General features: G+C 42.1%; 1 protein-coding gene across 5 annotated transcripts in view; it reads right to left on the bottom strand.

The window, feature by feature from the left end:
- LOC121271726 (carnitine O-palmitoyltransferase 1, liver isoform-like) overlaps positions 1-15359 on the bottom strand; it is a 128628-nt gene that overhangs the window by 59082 nt on the left and 54187 nt on the right. For 4 of the 5 annotated variants that reach the window (XR_005941750.1, XM_041177914.1, XM_041177915.1 and 1 more), the window contains exons 6-9: positions 10481-10618; positions 3302-3379; positions 2591-2698; positions 580-667 (exon numbers count right to left, since the gene is read on the bottom strand). Coding sequence is in view for 4 of the 5 variants with exons in the window: in XM_041177914.1 (XP_041033848.1) it covers positions 580-667; positions 2591-2698; positions 3302-3379; positions 10481-10618 (412 nt within the window). In the remaining variant the exon portion in view is untranslated. The remainder of the gene's footprint in view (positions 1-579; positions 668-2590; positions 2699-3301; positions 3380-10480; positions 10619-15359) is intronic. The other variant, XM_041177918.1, reaches the window with a different exon arrangement.

Below are 15359 nucleotides of genomic sequence, written 5' to 3' on the forward strand. Positions count from 1 at the left end.
GTTTGTTGCACTTAGCAGTGCATTCAGTAATGATTCAAGTGCTTATATGAGGGTTGTTAGCAAATAGATGCAACTCTCTGGTGGGTGTTGAGCAATAGATCAATGCAGGCTGAGGTCCTCTCTCCCTGCACCAAATCCATCTGCAGGCCCATCCTGTAAACCACCAAGCTGGCCCCATCCCTGAAGAGGTAACCAATCCAGATTCTAGGCCTCTTCCACTCAGTAAATACAGTTTCACAATTGACACCATATGAGAAAATGCCTCAAGCATGTTGGGTGAAGAGAGAGAATGGGACCCGTTTCCTGGGGAACTGCTGGTCACTGCTCAGCACCGACCTGTGACAACACCTCTATAACCAATGCTTCATCATATAGGAATATAATCTGCTGCTCTGTAGCATAACTAGAGGTCTGATTAATTGTTTTCCAATATGATTTGATTAGTTCCTTTTTGATTAATTCGTCAGTATTGGTAAGCCTGCTGTCGAATCGTCAATTGTGTGACATGTGGCCAGCATTCCCCCCCTCCGGCCCCGAGCAGTTACAAGCAGCCCTGCAACAACAGCCTTTCAATCTTACCTGTCTCCTCGCCTGGCAGTCGAGTCGTGTTGAACATTCGTTCCCACTGTGCTGAACACAGAGGTATTGGGAACCCTGGTAGAGTACTCTACGCCCAAACAGTGTGTGTGTGTGGGCGTGTGGGGGGTTGGGGGAACATACATGACCCACGGAAGTAAGGTCAGATATTAAGAGGTGGAAAAAGTCATTTCACACCATAAATGGGCAGGGTTTGGAAGGGAAAAAAAATGTAAAAAAATTACGAATTAGTTTATCCTCTATTTTGTGACATCAATTTAAAAAAGCAAAAAAAACAAAATAGCAACCCTTTAATTAATATAGCATATCTAAGCTGTAATTTAAAATGAGCATACTGGTTGATACAACAGGTTAATGAGTTGCAATACTCATTGTAAAGTAGTAGGACTCAGGTCTGAATCAGAGAGATCTAGCTTGAGGCCCAGTGCAGGTGACACTAAGTGAAGGCAATAAGCTACCATGATCCTGCTGCACTGGCACTGGAGGCACTTGGGAGCAAGGCCATTACTTGCGCTCTCTCAATTTGAAAAATATACCACTTATGCCCATAAATTCCCACACACTTGTAGCTCTAAACTCATTGGCACCATTAGGCAGAGAGGACAAACCAGAGGCTACACAGCCCAGGCTCTAATCCTGGTACCAGCCCTCAGTTGGGAGACAGGAGGGTGGCATACATGAGGGACCTACAAAGAAAGGCAAGGTGAGTTAAAAGTTGAGAGGCATGTTTAAAAAATAATGCTGTTAATCAATTGCTTAATTCACTGCTGGTTTAAAAGCTTCAATTAATTCCTGATCATTAGATGGTGGTCCCTGACTGTGATGCCTTCCAGTCATATAGTCCACTGATGTTCACTTCCTAAACAGAATTACATAGAATTTACAGCACAGCAACAGATGATCCTTTCCCCTAAATTCTATGCCACCATTCCTTCCTGACAGATAGCACTGGGTGGGCCACCTGTTTCAAGGCATCTGTTCTATAACTAACTGCAAGCAGATGTGCAAGAATAGGACACATTAATTCATCCTTTATATTTTGCCATTCCTCAGTACATGACCATGACTGGAATGTAGTGTGCCCCTCCCCCAGTTAGCGCCACTCACAACTGGAAACTTATTATAATGAACTATTGATATAAATCCAAGGTCCTAACTTTAATACTGTTTGAATCCTGCTTGATAAGCAAATTAATAATTATGCCCTATCAGAGGCAGAAAGTTCTGCCTTACAATTTATAATTTCAAAACCTAGTGAGATTCACCTACCCCAGCAAGAGCTGATCCAGTCCTCCGATGGGCAATGCAGGCAAAAATATAGGACAATATAGTTTATTCACTGCACAGTATCTGATTGTATTGATACTAACATGTGAAATTAACATTTCCAGATGAGTCAGCTGGTAAAGGGGGTGTTCATCTGATCCATAAAGACTGAGGAGGACCTAGTCCAGTACGTTTAAACATCAAGTGGGGACAGTATTAAGCTTTTCTACTATGCTCTTCATGATCCATCAGCCTGTCAAAACTCTTTGCCTTGTTTCATATGTTTAAAATGGTCACTGGCAAAAAAGGATGACTGGCGTTAGTGGAACCCTGCCATTATAATAGCTGAGACTTTCATGAGGGGAGATGGCCAGAGGTTGCCCCAGCCATTTAGCACGCAATCCCAGGTAACACCTGCCAATGTGATAGCTTGTCTATTCACAGTTAGTTGGGTTAGTCAGGGTGGAATATTACCAGTTCTCAAGCAGGCTGGGAGATAAGAGCATGAAGTTTCAGGTAGGTATTTCTGAGTTACAACTGGAAGGAACTGAGAGAGAAAATCTAGCACAGATAGTGCAACCCTGCAACTCAGGCAGAAGTCATTTCCTGCTATTCCCTGTTCAGAGTACAAAGGTTTGCCCTTCAAACATCTAGTCAGTCATTGCAATAGTGCAACAGTACATAGGTACATCATTAACTAATGTCACCGCAGAGGTTAAGTGCTTACCGGTTGGATTTCCTCATAAGTAAGTCGCCGTCTGTAAAGGAGCAAAGCATGGACTAGATTACCGGCACGTGCAGACTGACTTGTTGTCGGAGTCACATACAAGAAATCCTGAAGTCAGAAGGAAAAAATTATTCCCAGTTAAAGACAGCACACCGAACAATTCTATCCCCACCATGGCTTAGAGGCCAGGCTGAGCGATAAAAACCACAAAAGTCCCAGGTTCAATCTATGGTCTCTGTCGAGTTGGCTGGTTTCAGGTGTGGCAACTACAGAAACCTTAATTGAGGGAAGAAAAAAAATAAACCAGCCAAGGCTGTCATTCCATCACTAGCCAGTTGCCCCCTCCACCCACTGTTAAAAGGAGTGTTAGGTGACACTGCGAGCCTGTCCAAAAGTCACTTTTCAGGACTAACATGAAGAATAGCCACATTTGGTGATGACTGCAGGTACTCACAGAGCCATTGGCACCCCAAGAATTAGTACCTGCAAAGCAGGAGCAAGGAAACTGGGGAAGGGGCTGAGAAAGCAATTGCTCTTGCCAGTCAACATTAAAAAAACATTAACATCTGACCGGTAGTCAATGTTCTAACCAGCAACTCCCAATTCATTTATTCCCTCTTCTTGGTGTCCTACGCTTTGAGCCTTGGCCCCGCAAATTTAAACCAACTTCAAGCTTGAACCCCATAAATGATATTCATAAGAAATCCTCACCATTGCATAATAGTTGCTGTTGACCATGATTGGCTCTCTTCCTTGTAGGTAGACGTACTGTTCCCACCAATCGCTCACCTGGAATGGGTTAATGACATGGCGGTAAAATAACCCCAATAAAAATCCTTTTACATTCGCCGCATCATTCCTTCTGTTCAGAGAATTTGTTTGCTGAACAATCAATTAAAGAAAGAATTTAAAACTTCAAAAAACAGGGCCACCGTCTTGCACCCACTGCTCAAGGACAAAGCTTAATCTCTCAACCATCATGGTTAGTTCAGTTCCTGTAGTTAACAACATATAGCCTAAAAATGGCCCAACTCATATGAGTACAGATCTTGATCTGTTAGAAGTATAAAATTATACGGCACAGAAGGAGATGACGATGAACGAGTGCTAACTTGGGAATTGGGTGCAGGTGGGAATTCAGTGTAGAGGGGAAAGGAGGTGCAGCTTTTTATACCATTATTCAGCCTCCAGTAGCTGGTGAGTGTTCTAAGGCATTAATTAGGTGAACAGCTAAGTGGTTGGTTGGTAAGTTTTAAGATTTTAGCACTCAAAATGGAGGTAGTAGTTTATGCCAGTACTGGAATGGGTCAAAGACATGGTGGTAAAATACCCTCAATAAAAATCCTTTTACATTCGTTGCATCATGCCTTCTGTTCAGAGAATTTGTTTGCTGAACAATCAATTAAAGAAAGAATTTAAAACTTCAAAACACAGAGCCACCCTCTGCACTCACAGCTCAAGGACAAAGCTTATAAGTATTGCATTAAATAATAGAAGATATAAGTATTACATTAAATTTATAGCTTAACCAGTTAAACTATTTAATATAACTATGGATACCAGTTGAGTGATATTGCTAAACTTGAAACATAACTAGTTAAATAAAACAACAATAAAGATAGCTGGGCAGACGATGTGTTACAGCTGGAGGACACCAGTGTGATCCACGGCAACTACATTCGCAGTCAGCAGCTCGAGGAACTTTGGCTCAGAGTTGATGAGCTGGAGTTTGAGCTTTGGACACTGCAATGTATCAGGAAGGGATAAAGTCACTTGGGCTCTTTGTTCCAGGAGGCAGTCACATCCCTCAGGCTAGATACTTCTGATTGGGTCAGTCAGATGGGCGTGACTGCATGTGAGGCAGATATGAGTACCCAGAAAACAACAATGGAGCAGTCTCAGTCCCTGCAATTGTCCAACAGGTTTGAGGTTCTTGCAGCTTGTGTGTACAAGAGCAGGGACTGCAGGGTGGTTGAGCAAAATGACCATGGCACTGTGATGCAGGGAGCCATTCATGTTGGCGATAGGAGGCTAGGGGAGTAAAAAGGAATGTAGTTGTAGTAGGTGTTATGATCTCCGTAAAGACTGTTAACTTTTAAAAAGGAATTCAAACTTCCAGTTGATAGCTGAAAGGATGACATGACAAGATTTCCTGTTTAAGACCTTTACTGTAATAAAAAGCACTGTTGACTAACTACCACCTTTGTCGGCAACTTATACTTTAAACCACAAAACAGAACATTCCCCTTTTCCTTTCAGCTTAACTGAAAACACACTTCAATGATATACTTTATACTGGCCTTTAAGTAGACATTCAATTCTTCTGGAACCAGTTCAAGATGATTCTTAACTTCCAAGGGTTTACTTCTGTTCCTTTCCTTTCTCAGCTGGGAACTGTTAACCTCAGAACTGTCTTTCACGGTGAAGTCCCCCTCCCCACCTACTCCCCCCACCACCACCCCACGCCCCAGGAGATTATTCCTTGAGTGCAAGATATGCAAATCTTCCAGCTTTGTTTTTGGTCTTTTCAATCCACTTGTGAGCTCCCACCTCATTCCTGCACGGTGAACCACAGCCTCTTGCTGCATATAGCTGCTCTCCCTCAACCGAATCCTGGCACACTAGTGTTGTCTGTGAATTTTCAGAGATACCTTAGACCCGTCGCCGCTCAAACATGAATCATATGGGCCTTGTATGTAGGTAGAAATGATCTATCCTGGAGACCCCCAACTCTCTTTAATCATGGAGGTAAACGGACAGTTTGAAGGGCAACTATTTATAACATGACATTCTCAACACTTTTCTGGGACTTTGGAGATTCACAGTTAGCACACAGGCTGTTGCCATTGTCTTCAAGTGTAATCACCTTGCATCTTCTTAGTAAAACAATCTGGGCCCCTTTTAATTTCTAATAATTAAACTCCCAGGCTTGCTGTCAGGCAGACTTCAGGACAGGTCATTGAGCGCCCTGTCCTTTCATTTTACCTTAAATTAAAGACATAGTTCCAAAACATAACAATCTTATAAACCTCAAATGTAGAATAGGGGACAGTATAGTTAGGGGGAATAGATACAGTTCTCTGCAGATGAGAGTGTGAATTCCGACGGCCATATTGCCTGCAGTGACAGGGTTAAGGACATCTTCTTCAGGTTGAAGAACTTGGAGTAGGAGAGGAAGGAACTAGTTGTCGTGGTGAGTTAGGTAGGACTAAGGAAGAGGCTCTGCTGAAGGAGTATGAGTAGCCACGGGCTAAATTCAAAAGGTAATAAAATCTGGATAATTAGCTGAGCCACAAGAAAATTGACATGTGAATAAGATTAGAGAGTTGAAAACATGGCTCAAAGATTGGTGTGGGGGAAATAAGTTCTGGTTTACGGGGCACTGGCACCAGTACTGGGAAAGAGGGAGGTGCACTGTTGGGGCAGTCTTCACCTGAACCACGCTGGGACTAGTGCCCTAGAGAATCATATAACTAGGAGGGCTTTAAACAAAATAGTGGAGGGTAGGGTTCACATGAGGGGAGATTTGGAAAGTTAAAGAGAAAGGCCAAGGCAATAGTGAAGGGTAGCAACAGGGGCGTACAAACATTAGCTTGCACCAACAAATATGGTCAGAATAGAAAAAAAATGGCTTTAAACTAAGAGAGAGAGCAGGATTCAGATGAAAGGAGATTTAGAAATCCAAAGATAAAAGTTAAGACAATAGGAAAAGAATGTGGTTAAAGACCAGCTGAGTTGGACAGGAAGGGACAGAGAGTTTAATGATAATTATGCATCAGACAGTAAGGTCCAGGCAGGGAATAACGGTAAAAAAAGAAAATTGAAGTCACTTTATATGAATGTGCAGAGCATCCACAATAAGATAAATGAGCTGGTGGCACAAAGAGAGATAAATGGTTTATATCTAATTGCCATTATGGAGACATGGTTACAAGGTGACCAAGATTGGGAAATAAATATTCCAAGGTACACAACATTTCGAAAAAGACAGGCAGAATGGAAAAGAAGCGGGGGTAACTCTGACAATAAAAAATGACACAAGGTCATTAGTGAGAAATTATCTTGGCTTAGGAAATCAGGAAGTAGAATCAGTATGGGTAGAAATTAGGAATAGCAAGGGTTAGAAAATGCAGTTGGGAGTAGTTTATAGGCCCCTTAACAGCAGTTATACCATTGGAAAGAGCATTAAACAAAAAATGATTGGAGCCTCTAAGAAATGCAATGCAATAGATGTGGGGAACCTTAATTTTCATGTAGACTGGACCAATCAAATTGGCAAAGGTGGTTTGGAAAATGAGTTTGTAGAATGCTTTTGTGATAGTTTCCTGGAGCAATGTGTTTTGGTACTAACTAGGGATAAAGTTATTTTAGATTTAGTATTGTGCAATGAGGGAGGGTTAATTAGCAATGAATGTCATTGTAATTTACTAAGATTCACTGGGAAACAGTGATCATAATACAACTGAATTCTACTATAAGTTTGAAAACAACATACTCCAATCACACATCAAAATCTTAAACTTAAACTTAAAGCCAATTACATAGGAACGAGGGGAGAGCTAGCTAAGGTTGATTAGTTAAATAGACTGAAAGGTATGGCAGTAAATAAACAATGGAAATATTGAAAGAAATAATTCAAAATGTCCAACAAAAATACTTCCCATTGAAGAACAAAAGCTCAGCGAGAAAGATCCATTCATGACTTACTAGGGAATTTAAGGATAGTATAGGATTAAAATATTGCAAAGAACAGATGTAAGTCTGAGGATTCAGAGTGTTTTAGAAACCAGCAAATAGCCACCAACAAAGTTGATAAAAAGAAAAAAATAGAACATGAGAATAAACTAGCTAGGAATATAAAAACAGATTGTAAGAGCATTTACAAGTAAATAAGAAGAAAAGGAATAGCTAAAGTAAATATTAGTCCCTTAGAAGCAGAGACAGGAGAAATTATCATGGGGAATGAGGAAATAGCAGAGACATGGAACAAATATTTTGTGCCTGTCTTCACAGTACAAAACACAAGTTACATGCCAAAAATAGAGGGTAATCTAGGGGCTGATAAGAATAAGGAAATTAAAGTAATTAATATTGGCAGGGAAAAAGTACTGGAGAAACTTCAAGGACTAAAATCTGACATATCCCTAGGTCCTGTTGACCTACACCCTGAGGTTCTAACAGAGATAGCTAAAGATAGTGGATGCAGTGGCTATGATTTTCCAAAATCCCCTAAATTCTGGAATGGTCCCATCAGATTGGAAGCTAGAAAATGTAACACTGCTGCTCAAGAAAGGATGGAGAAAGAAAACAGAGAGCTACAGACAAGTTAGTTTGTTACTGACATTAGTTATCAGGAAAGTGCTTGAATCTATTATGAAGAAAGTCTTAACAATGCACTTAGGGAAGCATAGTATGATGAAAGCAAAGTATGCTTAAAACAAGTCAAAATGGTTTTACTAAAAGGAAATCCTGTTTGACAAATTGATTAGAGTTTTTTTGAGGATGTAACTAGCAGGGTAGATGAAGGAGAACTAAACAATGTAATATTTTGAAAAATAATATATTTCCAAAAGGCATTCGATAAGGTGCCGCACAAAAGATTATTAGGCAAGGTAAGGGCTCATGGAGTTAGGGTAATGTATTAGCACAGATAGAGGATTGGTTAAGCAGAGAGGAAGCAGAGAGTAGGGATAAATGGGGCATTTTCAAGTTCGCAGGCTATGACTAGTGGAGTGCCACAAGGATCAGTGCTGGGGCATCAGCTATTTACAATCTATATTAATGACTTAGACAAAGAGACAGAGAGAAATGTATCTATGTTTGCTGACTATAAAAAGCCAGGTGGGAATATAAGCTGTGAGGAGGACACAAAGAGGCTGCGAAGAAATATAGACAGGTTTAAGCGAGTGGGCATCAAGGGCAGATGTAGTATAATGTGGGGAAGTGTGAGGTTATTCACTTTAGTCAGAGAATAGCAAAGCAATATTTTTTAAAAGACTTGAAACTTGTAAATGCTGATATTCAGAGAGACTTGGGTGTCCTCGTAAAATATAACATGCAGTTATAGAAAGCAATTAGGAAAGCAAATGGCATGTTGGCCTTTATTGCAAGGGGATATTGAAGTACAGAAATAAATAAGTCTTGCTACAACTGTACAGGGTTTTGGCAAGACCACACCTGGAATACTGTGTCCAACTGTGGTCTCCACATTTAAGGAAGGATGTATTTGCATTGGAGGTGGTATAGCAAAGGTTCACTAGATTGGTCCCTGGGATGAGAGAGTTGTCCTATAATGAGAGGCTGATTAAATCAGGTCTATACTCTCTGGATTTTAGAAGAATAAGAGGTGATCTCATTGAAACATTCAAGGTTCTGAAAGGGTTTGAAAGGGTAGATTCTGAGACATGGGGAGGGGGGGAGTTCAGAAGCGGGCACGCCTCCAATCGGGCGCGCCGCCATTTTATGTGGCAGGCCAATTAAGGGCCACCCAGCATGACGTCCGCAATACGCTCCCTGTGCGGACTGTGGGGATTCCTTGAGCCAAGAGTGCGCTCTTTCGTATGACACTAATCTCCCTGAGGCTAAGTGCTGCCTCAGGGAGATCGGCTCCACAGTAAAAAAATCTTAAAAAAAGAAAAAAAATTTACCTGACATGTCCCCTCATGTGACATGAATTGAGACATGTCCATCACTTTTAAATACACTTCTATTACATTTTTAAAAACCTACATGAAACCTCATCCCACCCGTGGATGAGGTTTCATGCTTTTTCCAATGCCCACCAGGGCTCCAGGCCTGCCAACCAACCCTAAGGTTGGACGGGCAGGTCCACTAATTACTTTAATTACTTTGTCAATGGCCTCAATAAGCCTTGGCAGGTCAGCGGGCGCACAGCTGATTCGGCTGAGCCCCCGCCGGCCTGAAAATTGAAAATGAGGCGGGGTGACCTCACGAGTTCCGCCCGACATCATCCTATGTCATTTTACGTGTCGGTGAGTGTGCCCCGACCCTGCTCGCCGACCAGGAAATCCTGGCCATAGTTTTCCCTGACTGGGGGATCTAGAACAAGGGAGGCACGGTTTCAGAAAAAGGGGCCGATCATTTAGGACTGACGAGGAGGAGAAATTTATTCACTCAAAGAATTGTGATTCTTTGGAATTCCCTCCCCCAAAGGTTTTTGGATGCACCATCATTGACTATATTTAAGGCTGAGATAGACAGACATTTGGTCTCAGGGAATGAAGGGGTATGGGAAGCAGGTGGGAAAGTGGAGTGGATATCGAATGGTTCGATGGGCTGTTCAGTCTACTCCTGCTCCTATTTCTCATGTTTGAAAGAGCTATCTAATTAGGTCCCCATCACTATGCTCTTTCTCCATAACATTGCAAAGTTTTTTTTCCCATAAGGATTTTTCCAATTCAATATAAAAAATTATCACTGAATATGTTTCTATCATCCTTGCAGGCAGTGGATTATAACAACACACTGCATTTTTTTCCCCTCACATTGCCTTTTGTCTTTTTACCAATTACCTTAATTCTGTGTCATTTCCTTCCAATGGAACCAGTTTCTCCTTACTTATTCTATCAAAACCCTTATGATTTTGAACATCGCTATCAAATCTCTCCACAATCTTCCCTCCTCTATGGAAAGTAACCCCAGTTTCTCCATGATCTTCTATTAATTAAAGAATCAAAAGCTTGCACGGCTCCAATTACAAAGGCTCGCAGCTTCAGCTGGAGTCAGTCAAATAGGACTGAATCAGTACTTTCTGCTTTTTACTCAAAACAGCCCTATTAGGTTTTAATCCATACAGACCCTGGTGTGAAAAAATATTTAGACAGATATTTTAAATGGCATTATTTAATGAAAATACAGCATTGAACTCACATAGTTGGTAGCCCACCAAGACTTGAGTTTAAGATACCACTGCAGCCGAGGTCCCAGGTTCCGTTCAAAGTCTTTTGCCAAGGCCTTTGTCCGTCGGAACTCCTCATCATTCATCAGAGGCCTCACCGACTCCAAAAACTTGAGGGAAATGGGGGAGAAAATAGGGGGAAAAATGAATATATTTCAAGGACACTTACTAAAGTGTATAAAAGATCTGCCTTTTAAAAATCCCAGAGGGAAACTTTAAACAACTGTCATAACCTAAAATTTTGTGTGTTATGTTTGAGATGTAATTCTAAATTCAGGAATCAGACCACCAGTTCTCAAGAGGTTTTATATAATTAAATAAAACAAGTTAAATATATACACATGGCTCCAAATTACTAATCATAACTTTTAACAAATTCCCAAGCTAATCTCCATTGGATCCTGTGTTCAGGAACAGAGGAGCCTCAGCTCTTGACCTTGTCCAACAGGTACGAGGTACTTGCTCCCTGTGTGGATGAGGAACAGGGCTGTAAGGAGGATGAGCCAGCTGACCACAGCACTGTGGCACAGGAGGCCATTCAAGAGGGGGGAGCAAAAAGACAAGTGGTGGTTGTAGGGGATTCTATAATTAGGGGAATTGATAGCATCCTTTGTAAGCAGGATCGAGAGTTCCGTATGTTACCTGCCCAGTGCCAGGGAGAGGGACATCTCTGACCGGCTTGAAAGGATATTGGAGAGGGAGGGGGAGGATCCAGTTGTTGTGGTCCGCGTCGGGACAAATAACACAGGTAAGACTAGGAAAGAGGACCTGTTTGGGGATTATCAGGAACTATGAACTAAATTAAAGAACAGGTCCTCAAGGGTTATAATCTCCAGATTACTACCCGAGCCACGTGCAAATTGGCATAGGGACGCGAGAATAAGGGAAGTAAACACGTGGCTAAAGGAGTGGTGCGGGAAAGAGGGATTCCATTTCGTGGGGCACTGGCATCAGTATTGGAACAGGAGGGATCTGTACCATTGGGATGGTCTTCACCTGAACCGATCTGGGACTAATGTTCTAGTGAAAAGGGTAAATAGGGTGGTCAACAGGACTTTAAACTAGAAAGTGGGGAGGGGGGGGGGGGAGGGAAGGGTAAAACTCCAAGAAATATGACTAATGGGAAACAAAGCAGCAGGTTAGCGGGGGTGGGGGTGGGGGTGGATTCAACTTCATGGAAAATTATGAAAAAACTGAAAAGAAAGGAGAGCCCAGGAGAGGCTATTAAAGTCTCCAGAACACAAAATAGGACAGAGTGTTTGGAAAGGGCTAGGAATCTAACTTCAAGCACATCAGATAAAGGGACGACAATGAGAAAGGGGATGGGAAATACAGGACTGAAGGTGTTGTATCTGAATGCACGCAGTATACGAAATAAGGTAAATGAACTTGTGGCGCAGATTGAAGTTGGCAGGTATGATGTGGTGGGCATCACGGAGACATGGCTGCAAGGGGATGAGGACTGGGAGCTAAATATCCAAGGATATACATCCTATCGGAAAGATAGGCAGGTTGGCAGAGGGGGTGGGGTTGCTTGTTAGAAAGAAATGAAATGAAATTGACAGCAAGAAATGATGTAGGGTCAGATGATGTAGAACCTGTGTGGGTAGAACTGAGGAACTGCAAAGGTAAAATAACCATAATGGGAGTTACGTACAGGCCTCTGAACAATAGTCAGGATGTGGGGCACAAGATACACCAGGAGATAGAAAAGGTGTGTAAGAAAGACAAAGTTACAGTGATCATGCGGGATTTCAATATGTAGGTAGACTGGGAAAATCAGGTTGGTAGTGGATCCCAAGAAAAGGAATTTGTGGAATGTCTACGAGATGGCTTTTTGGAGCAGCTTGTGGTGGAGTTCACTAGGGAACAGGCAATTCTAGATTTAGTGATGTGTAATGAGGCAGATTTGATAAGGGAGCTTAAGGTGAAGGAACCCTTAGGAGGAAGTGACCAAAATATGATAGAATTTACCCTGCAATTTGAGAGGAAAAAGCTGGAATCAGATGTAACGGTATTACAGTTGAATAAAGGCAACTACAGAGGCATGACGGAGGAGCTGGCCAGAATTGACTGGGAGATGAGCTTAGCAGGAAAGACAGTGGAACAGCAATGGCAGGAGTTTCTGGGAGTAATTTGGGAGACACAGCAAAAATTCATCCCTAGGAAGAAGAAGCATGAGGGCGAGGCAACCATGGCTGACAAGGGAAGTCAGGGACAGCGTAAAAGCTAAAGAGAAAGCATACCATGCGGCGAAGAGCAGTGAGAAACCAGGGGATTGGGAAGCCTACAAAGACCAACAGAGGACAACTGAAAAAGAAATAAGGAGGGAGAAGATTAAATATGAGGGTAAACTAGCCAGTAATATAAAAGAAGATTGCAAGAGTTTTTTAGATATATAAAAGGTTAAGAGAGAGGCAAAAGTGGACATTGGCTGCTGGAAAATGACGCTGGAGAAGTAGTAGTGGGGAACAAAGAAATGGCGGAGGAACTGAATAGGTACTTTGCGTCAGTCTTCACGGAGGAAGACACGAGTAACATCCCCAAAGTTCAAGAGAGTCGGGGGGCAGAGGTGAGCATGGTGGCCATTACCAAGGAGAAGGTGCTAGGAAAACTTTAAGGTCTGAAGGTGGATAAATCACCTGGACCAGATGGATTACACCCCAGAGTTCTGAAGGAGATAGCTGAAGAGATAGTGGAGGCGTTAGTGGTGATCTTTCAGGAATCACTCGAGTCAGGGAGGGTCCCAGAGGATTGGAAAATCGCTAATGTAACGCCCCTATTTAAGAAGGGAGTGAGGCAAAAGATGGGAAATTATAGGCCAATTAGCCTGATCTCGGTCATTGGTAATATTTTAGAGTCCATTATTAAGGATCAGATTTCAGAATACTTGGAAGTGCATGGTAAAATCGGGCAAAGTCAGCATGGTTTCATCTCAAGGGAAGGTCATGCCTGACAAATCTGTTAGAATTCTTTGAGGAGATAACGAGTAGATTAGACAAAGGAGCGCCAATGGATGTTATCTACTTGGACTTCCAGAAGGCCTTTGACAAGGTGCTGCACAGGAGGCTGCTGAGTAAGATAAGAGCCCATGGTGTTAGAGGCAAGTACTAGCATGGATAGAAGATTGGCTGTCTGGCAGGAGGCAGAGAGTGGGGATAAGGGGGTCCTTCTCAGGATGGCGGCCAGTGACCAGTAGAATTCCGCAGGGGTCAGTGTCAGGACCACAACTTTTCACTTTATACATTAATGATCTAGATGAAGGAACTGAGGGCATCCTGGCTAAGTTTGCAGATGATACAAAGATAGGTGGAGGGACAGGTAGTATTGAAGAGGCGGGGAGGCTGCAGAAGGATTTGGACAGGTTAGGAGAATGGGCAAAGAAGTGGCAGATGGAATACAACATGGGGAAGTGTGAGGTCATGCACTTTGGTAGGAAGAATAGAGGCATAGACTATTTTCTAAATGGGGAGAGAATTCAGAAATCTGGAGTGCAAAGGGACTTGGGAGTCCTAGTCCAGGATTCTCTTAAGGTTAACTTGCAGGTTGAATAGGTAGTTAGGAAGGCAAATGCAATGTTGGCATTTATTTCGAGAGAGTTAGAATATAAAAGCAGGGATGTGCTGCTGAGGCTTTATAATGCTCTGGTCAGACCATATTTAGAATATTGTGAGCAATTTTGGGCCCCGTATCTCAGGAAGGATGTGCTGGCCCTGGAGAGGGTCCAGAGGAAGTTCACGAGAATGATCTTAACATATGAGGAACATTCGAGGACTCTGGGTCTATACTCGATGGAGTTTAGAAGGATGAGGGAGGAATCTGATTGAAACTTACAGAATACTGAAAGGCCTGAGTGGATGCGGGGAAGATGTTTCCATTAGTACGAGAGACTAGGACCCGAGGGCACAGCCTCAGAGTAAAGGGAAGACCTTTTAGAACAGAGATGAGGAGAAACTTCTTTAGCCAGAGAGTGGTGAATCTATGGAATTCATTGCCACAGAAGGCTGTGGAGGCCAGGTCATTGAGTGTATTTATGAATGAGATAGATAGGTTCTTGATTGGTAAGGGGATCAGAGGTTATGGGGAGAAGGCAGGAGAATGTGGTTGAGAAACTTATCAGCCATGATTGAATGGCGGAGCAGACTTGATGGGCCGAATGGCCTAATTTCTGCTCCTATGTCTTATGGTCTTATGATTAAGGCAACAGCAACCCATAGGCTTAACCAGACACCAGGCAAAATTCACCATATGAATTCAAAATAAGGTTCTTCTTACTTTGGTTCCTGTGGAGACAGCTGCTTTTGATCTTACATTGCCTCTTCTCTACACACACAAAATGGTTGTCTTGTTATACCTAGCACAGCCCATTGAATGTAAATTCTCATTGTATCACCAACCACTTTGAACTTCACCTAACAATAAAACCCTTTTCATAGTGCTAATTTTATTGTTGGTCTCTGCTAGCTAGGTGCCAGAATTCACCCCACTTCATGAATGCTCTATTCAAAAATGCAAATGCACTCTAACTCTCTGATTACATTTCAAAATTAGTACACATCAAAGCACCCAGACTAGCTGGCTTTAATTCAATTAAGACACACTCACAGACTAAACCTCTATGTTAAAAGAAAAATATTTTCCAATAATATATACATATATATAATAATATATTAATAGCTTCATGACAGTTAAAGTCACCAAGTATTATAGCACAGCCAATGGTAAATGCCGAGTTGTTCAAATGCCAGAGGAAAACTTGAGACAACTGCCATAACTATTTTTGCAATTTGATTGTTTTGAGATGCAGGCTTTGAATTCAGTAGGAATAAAACCACCGAGCCTTAAAGGTTT

Source organism: Carcharodon carcharias, chromosome 31 (assembly GCF_017639515.1).
Source record: "Carcharodon carcharias isolate sCarCar2 chromosome 31, sCarCar2.pri, whole genome shotgun sequence".
Taxonomy (NCBI): domain Eukaryota; kingdom Metazoa; phylum Chordata; class Chondrichthyes; order Lamniformes; family Lamnidae; genus Carcharodon; species Carcharodon carcharias.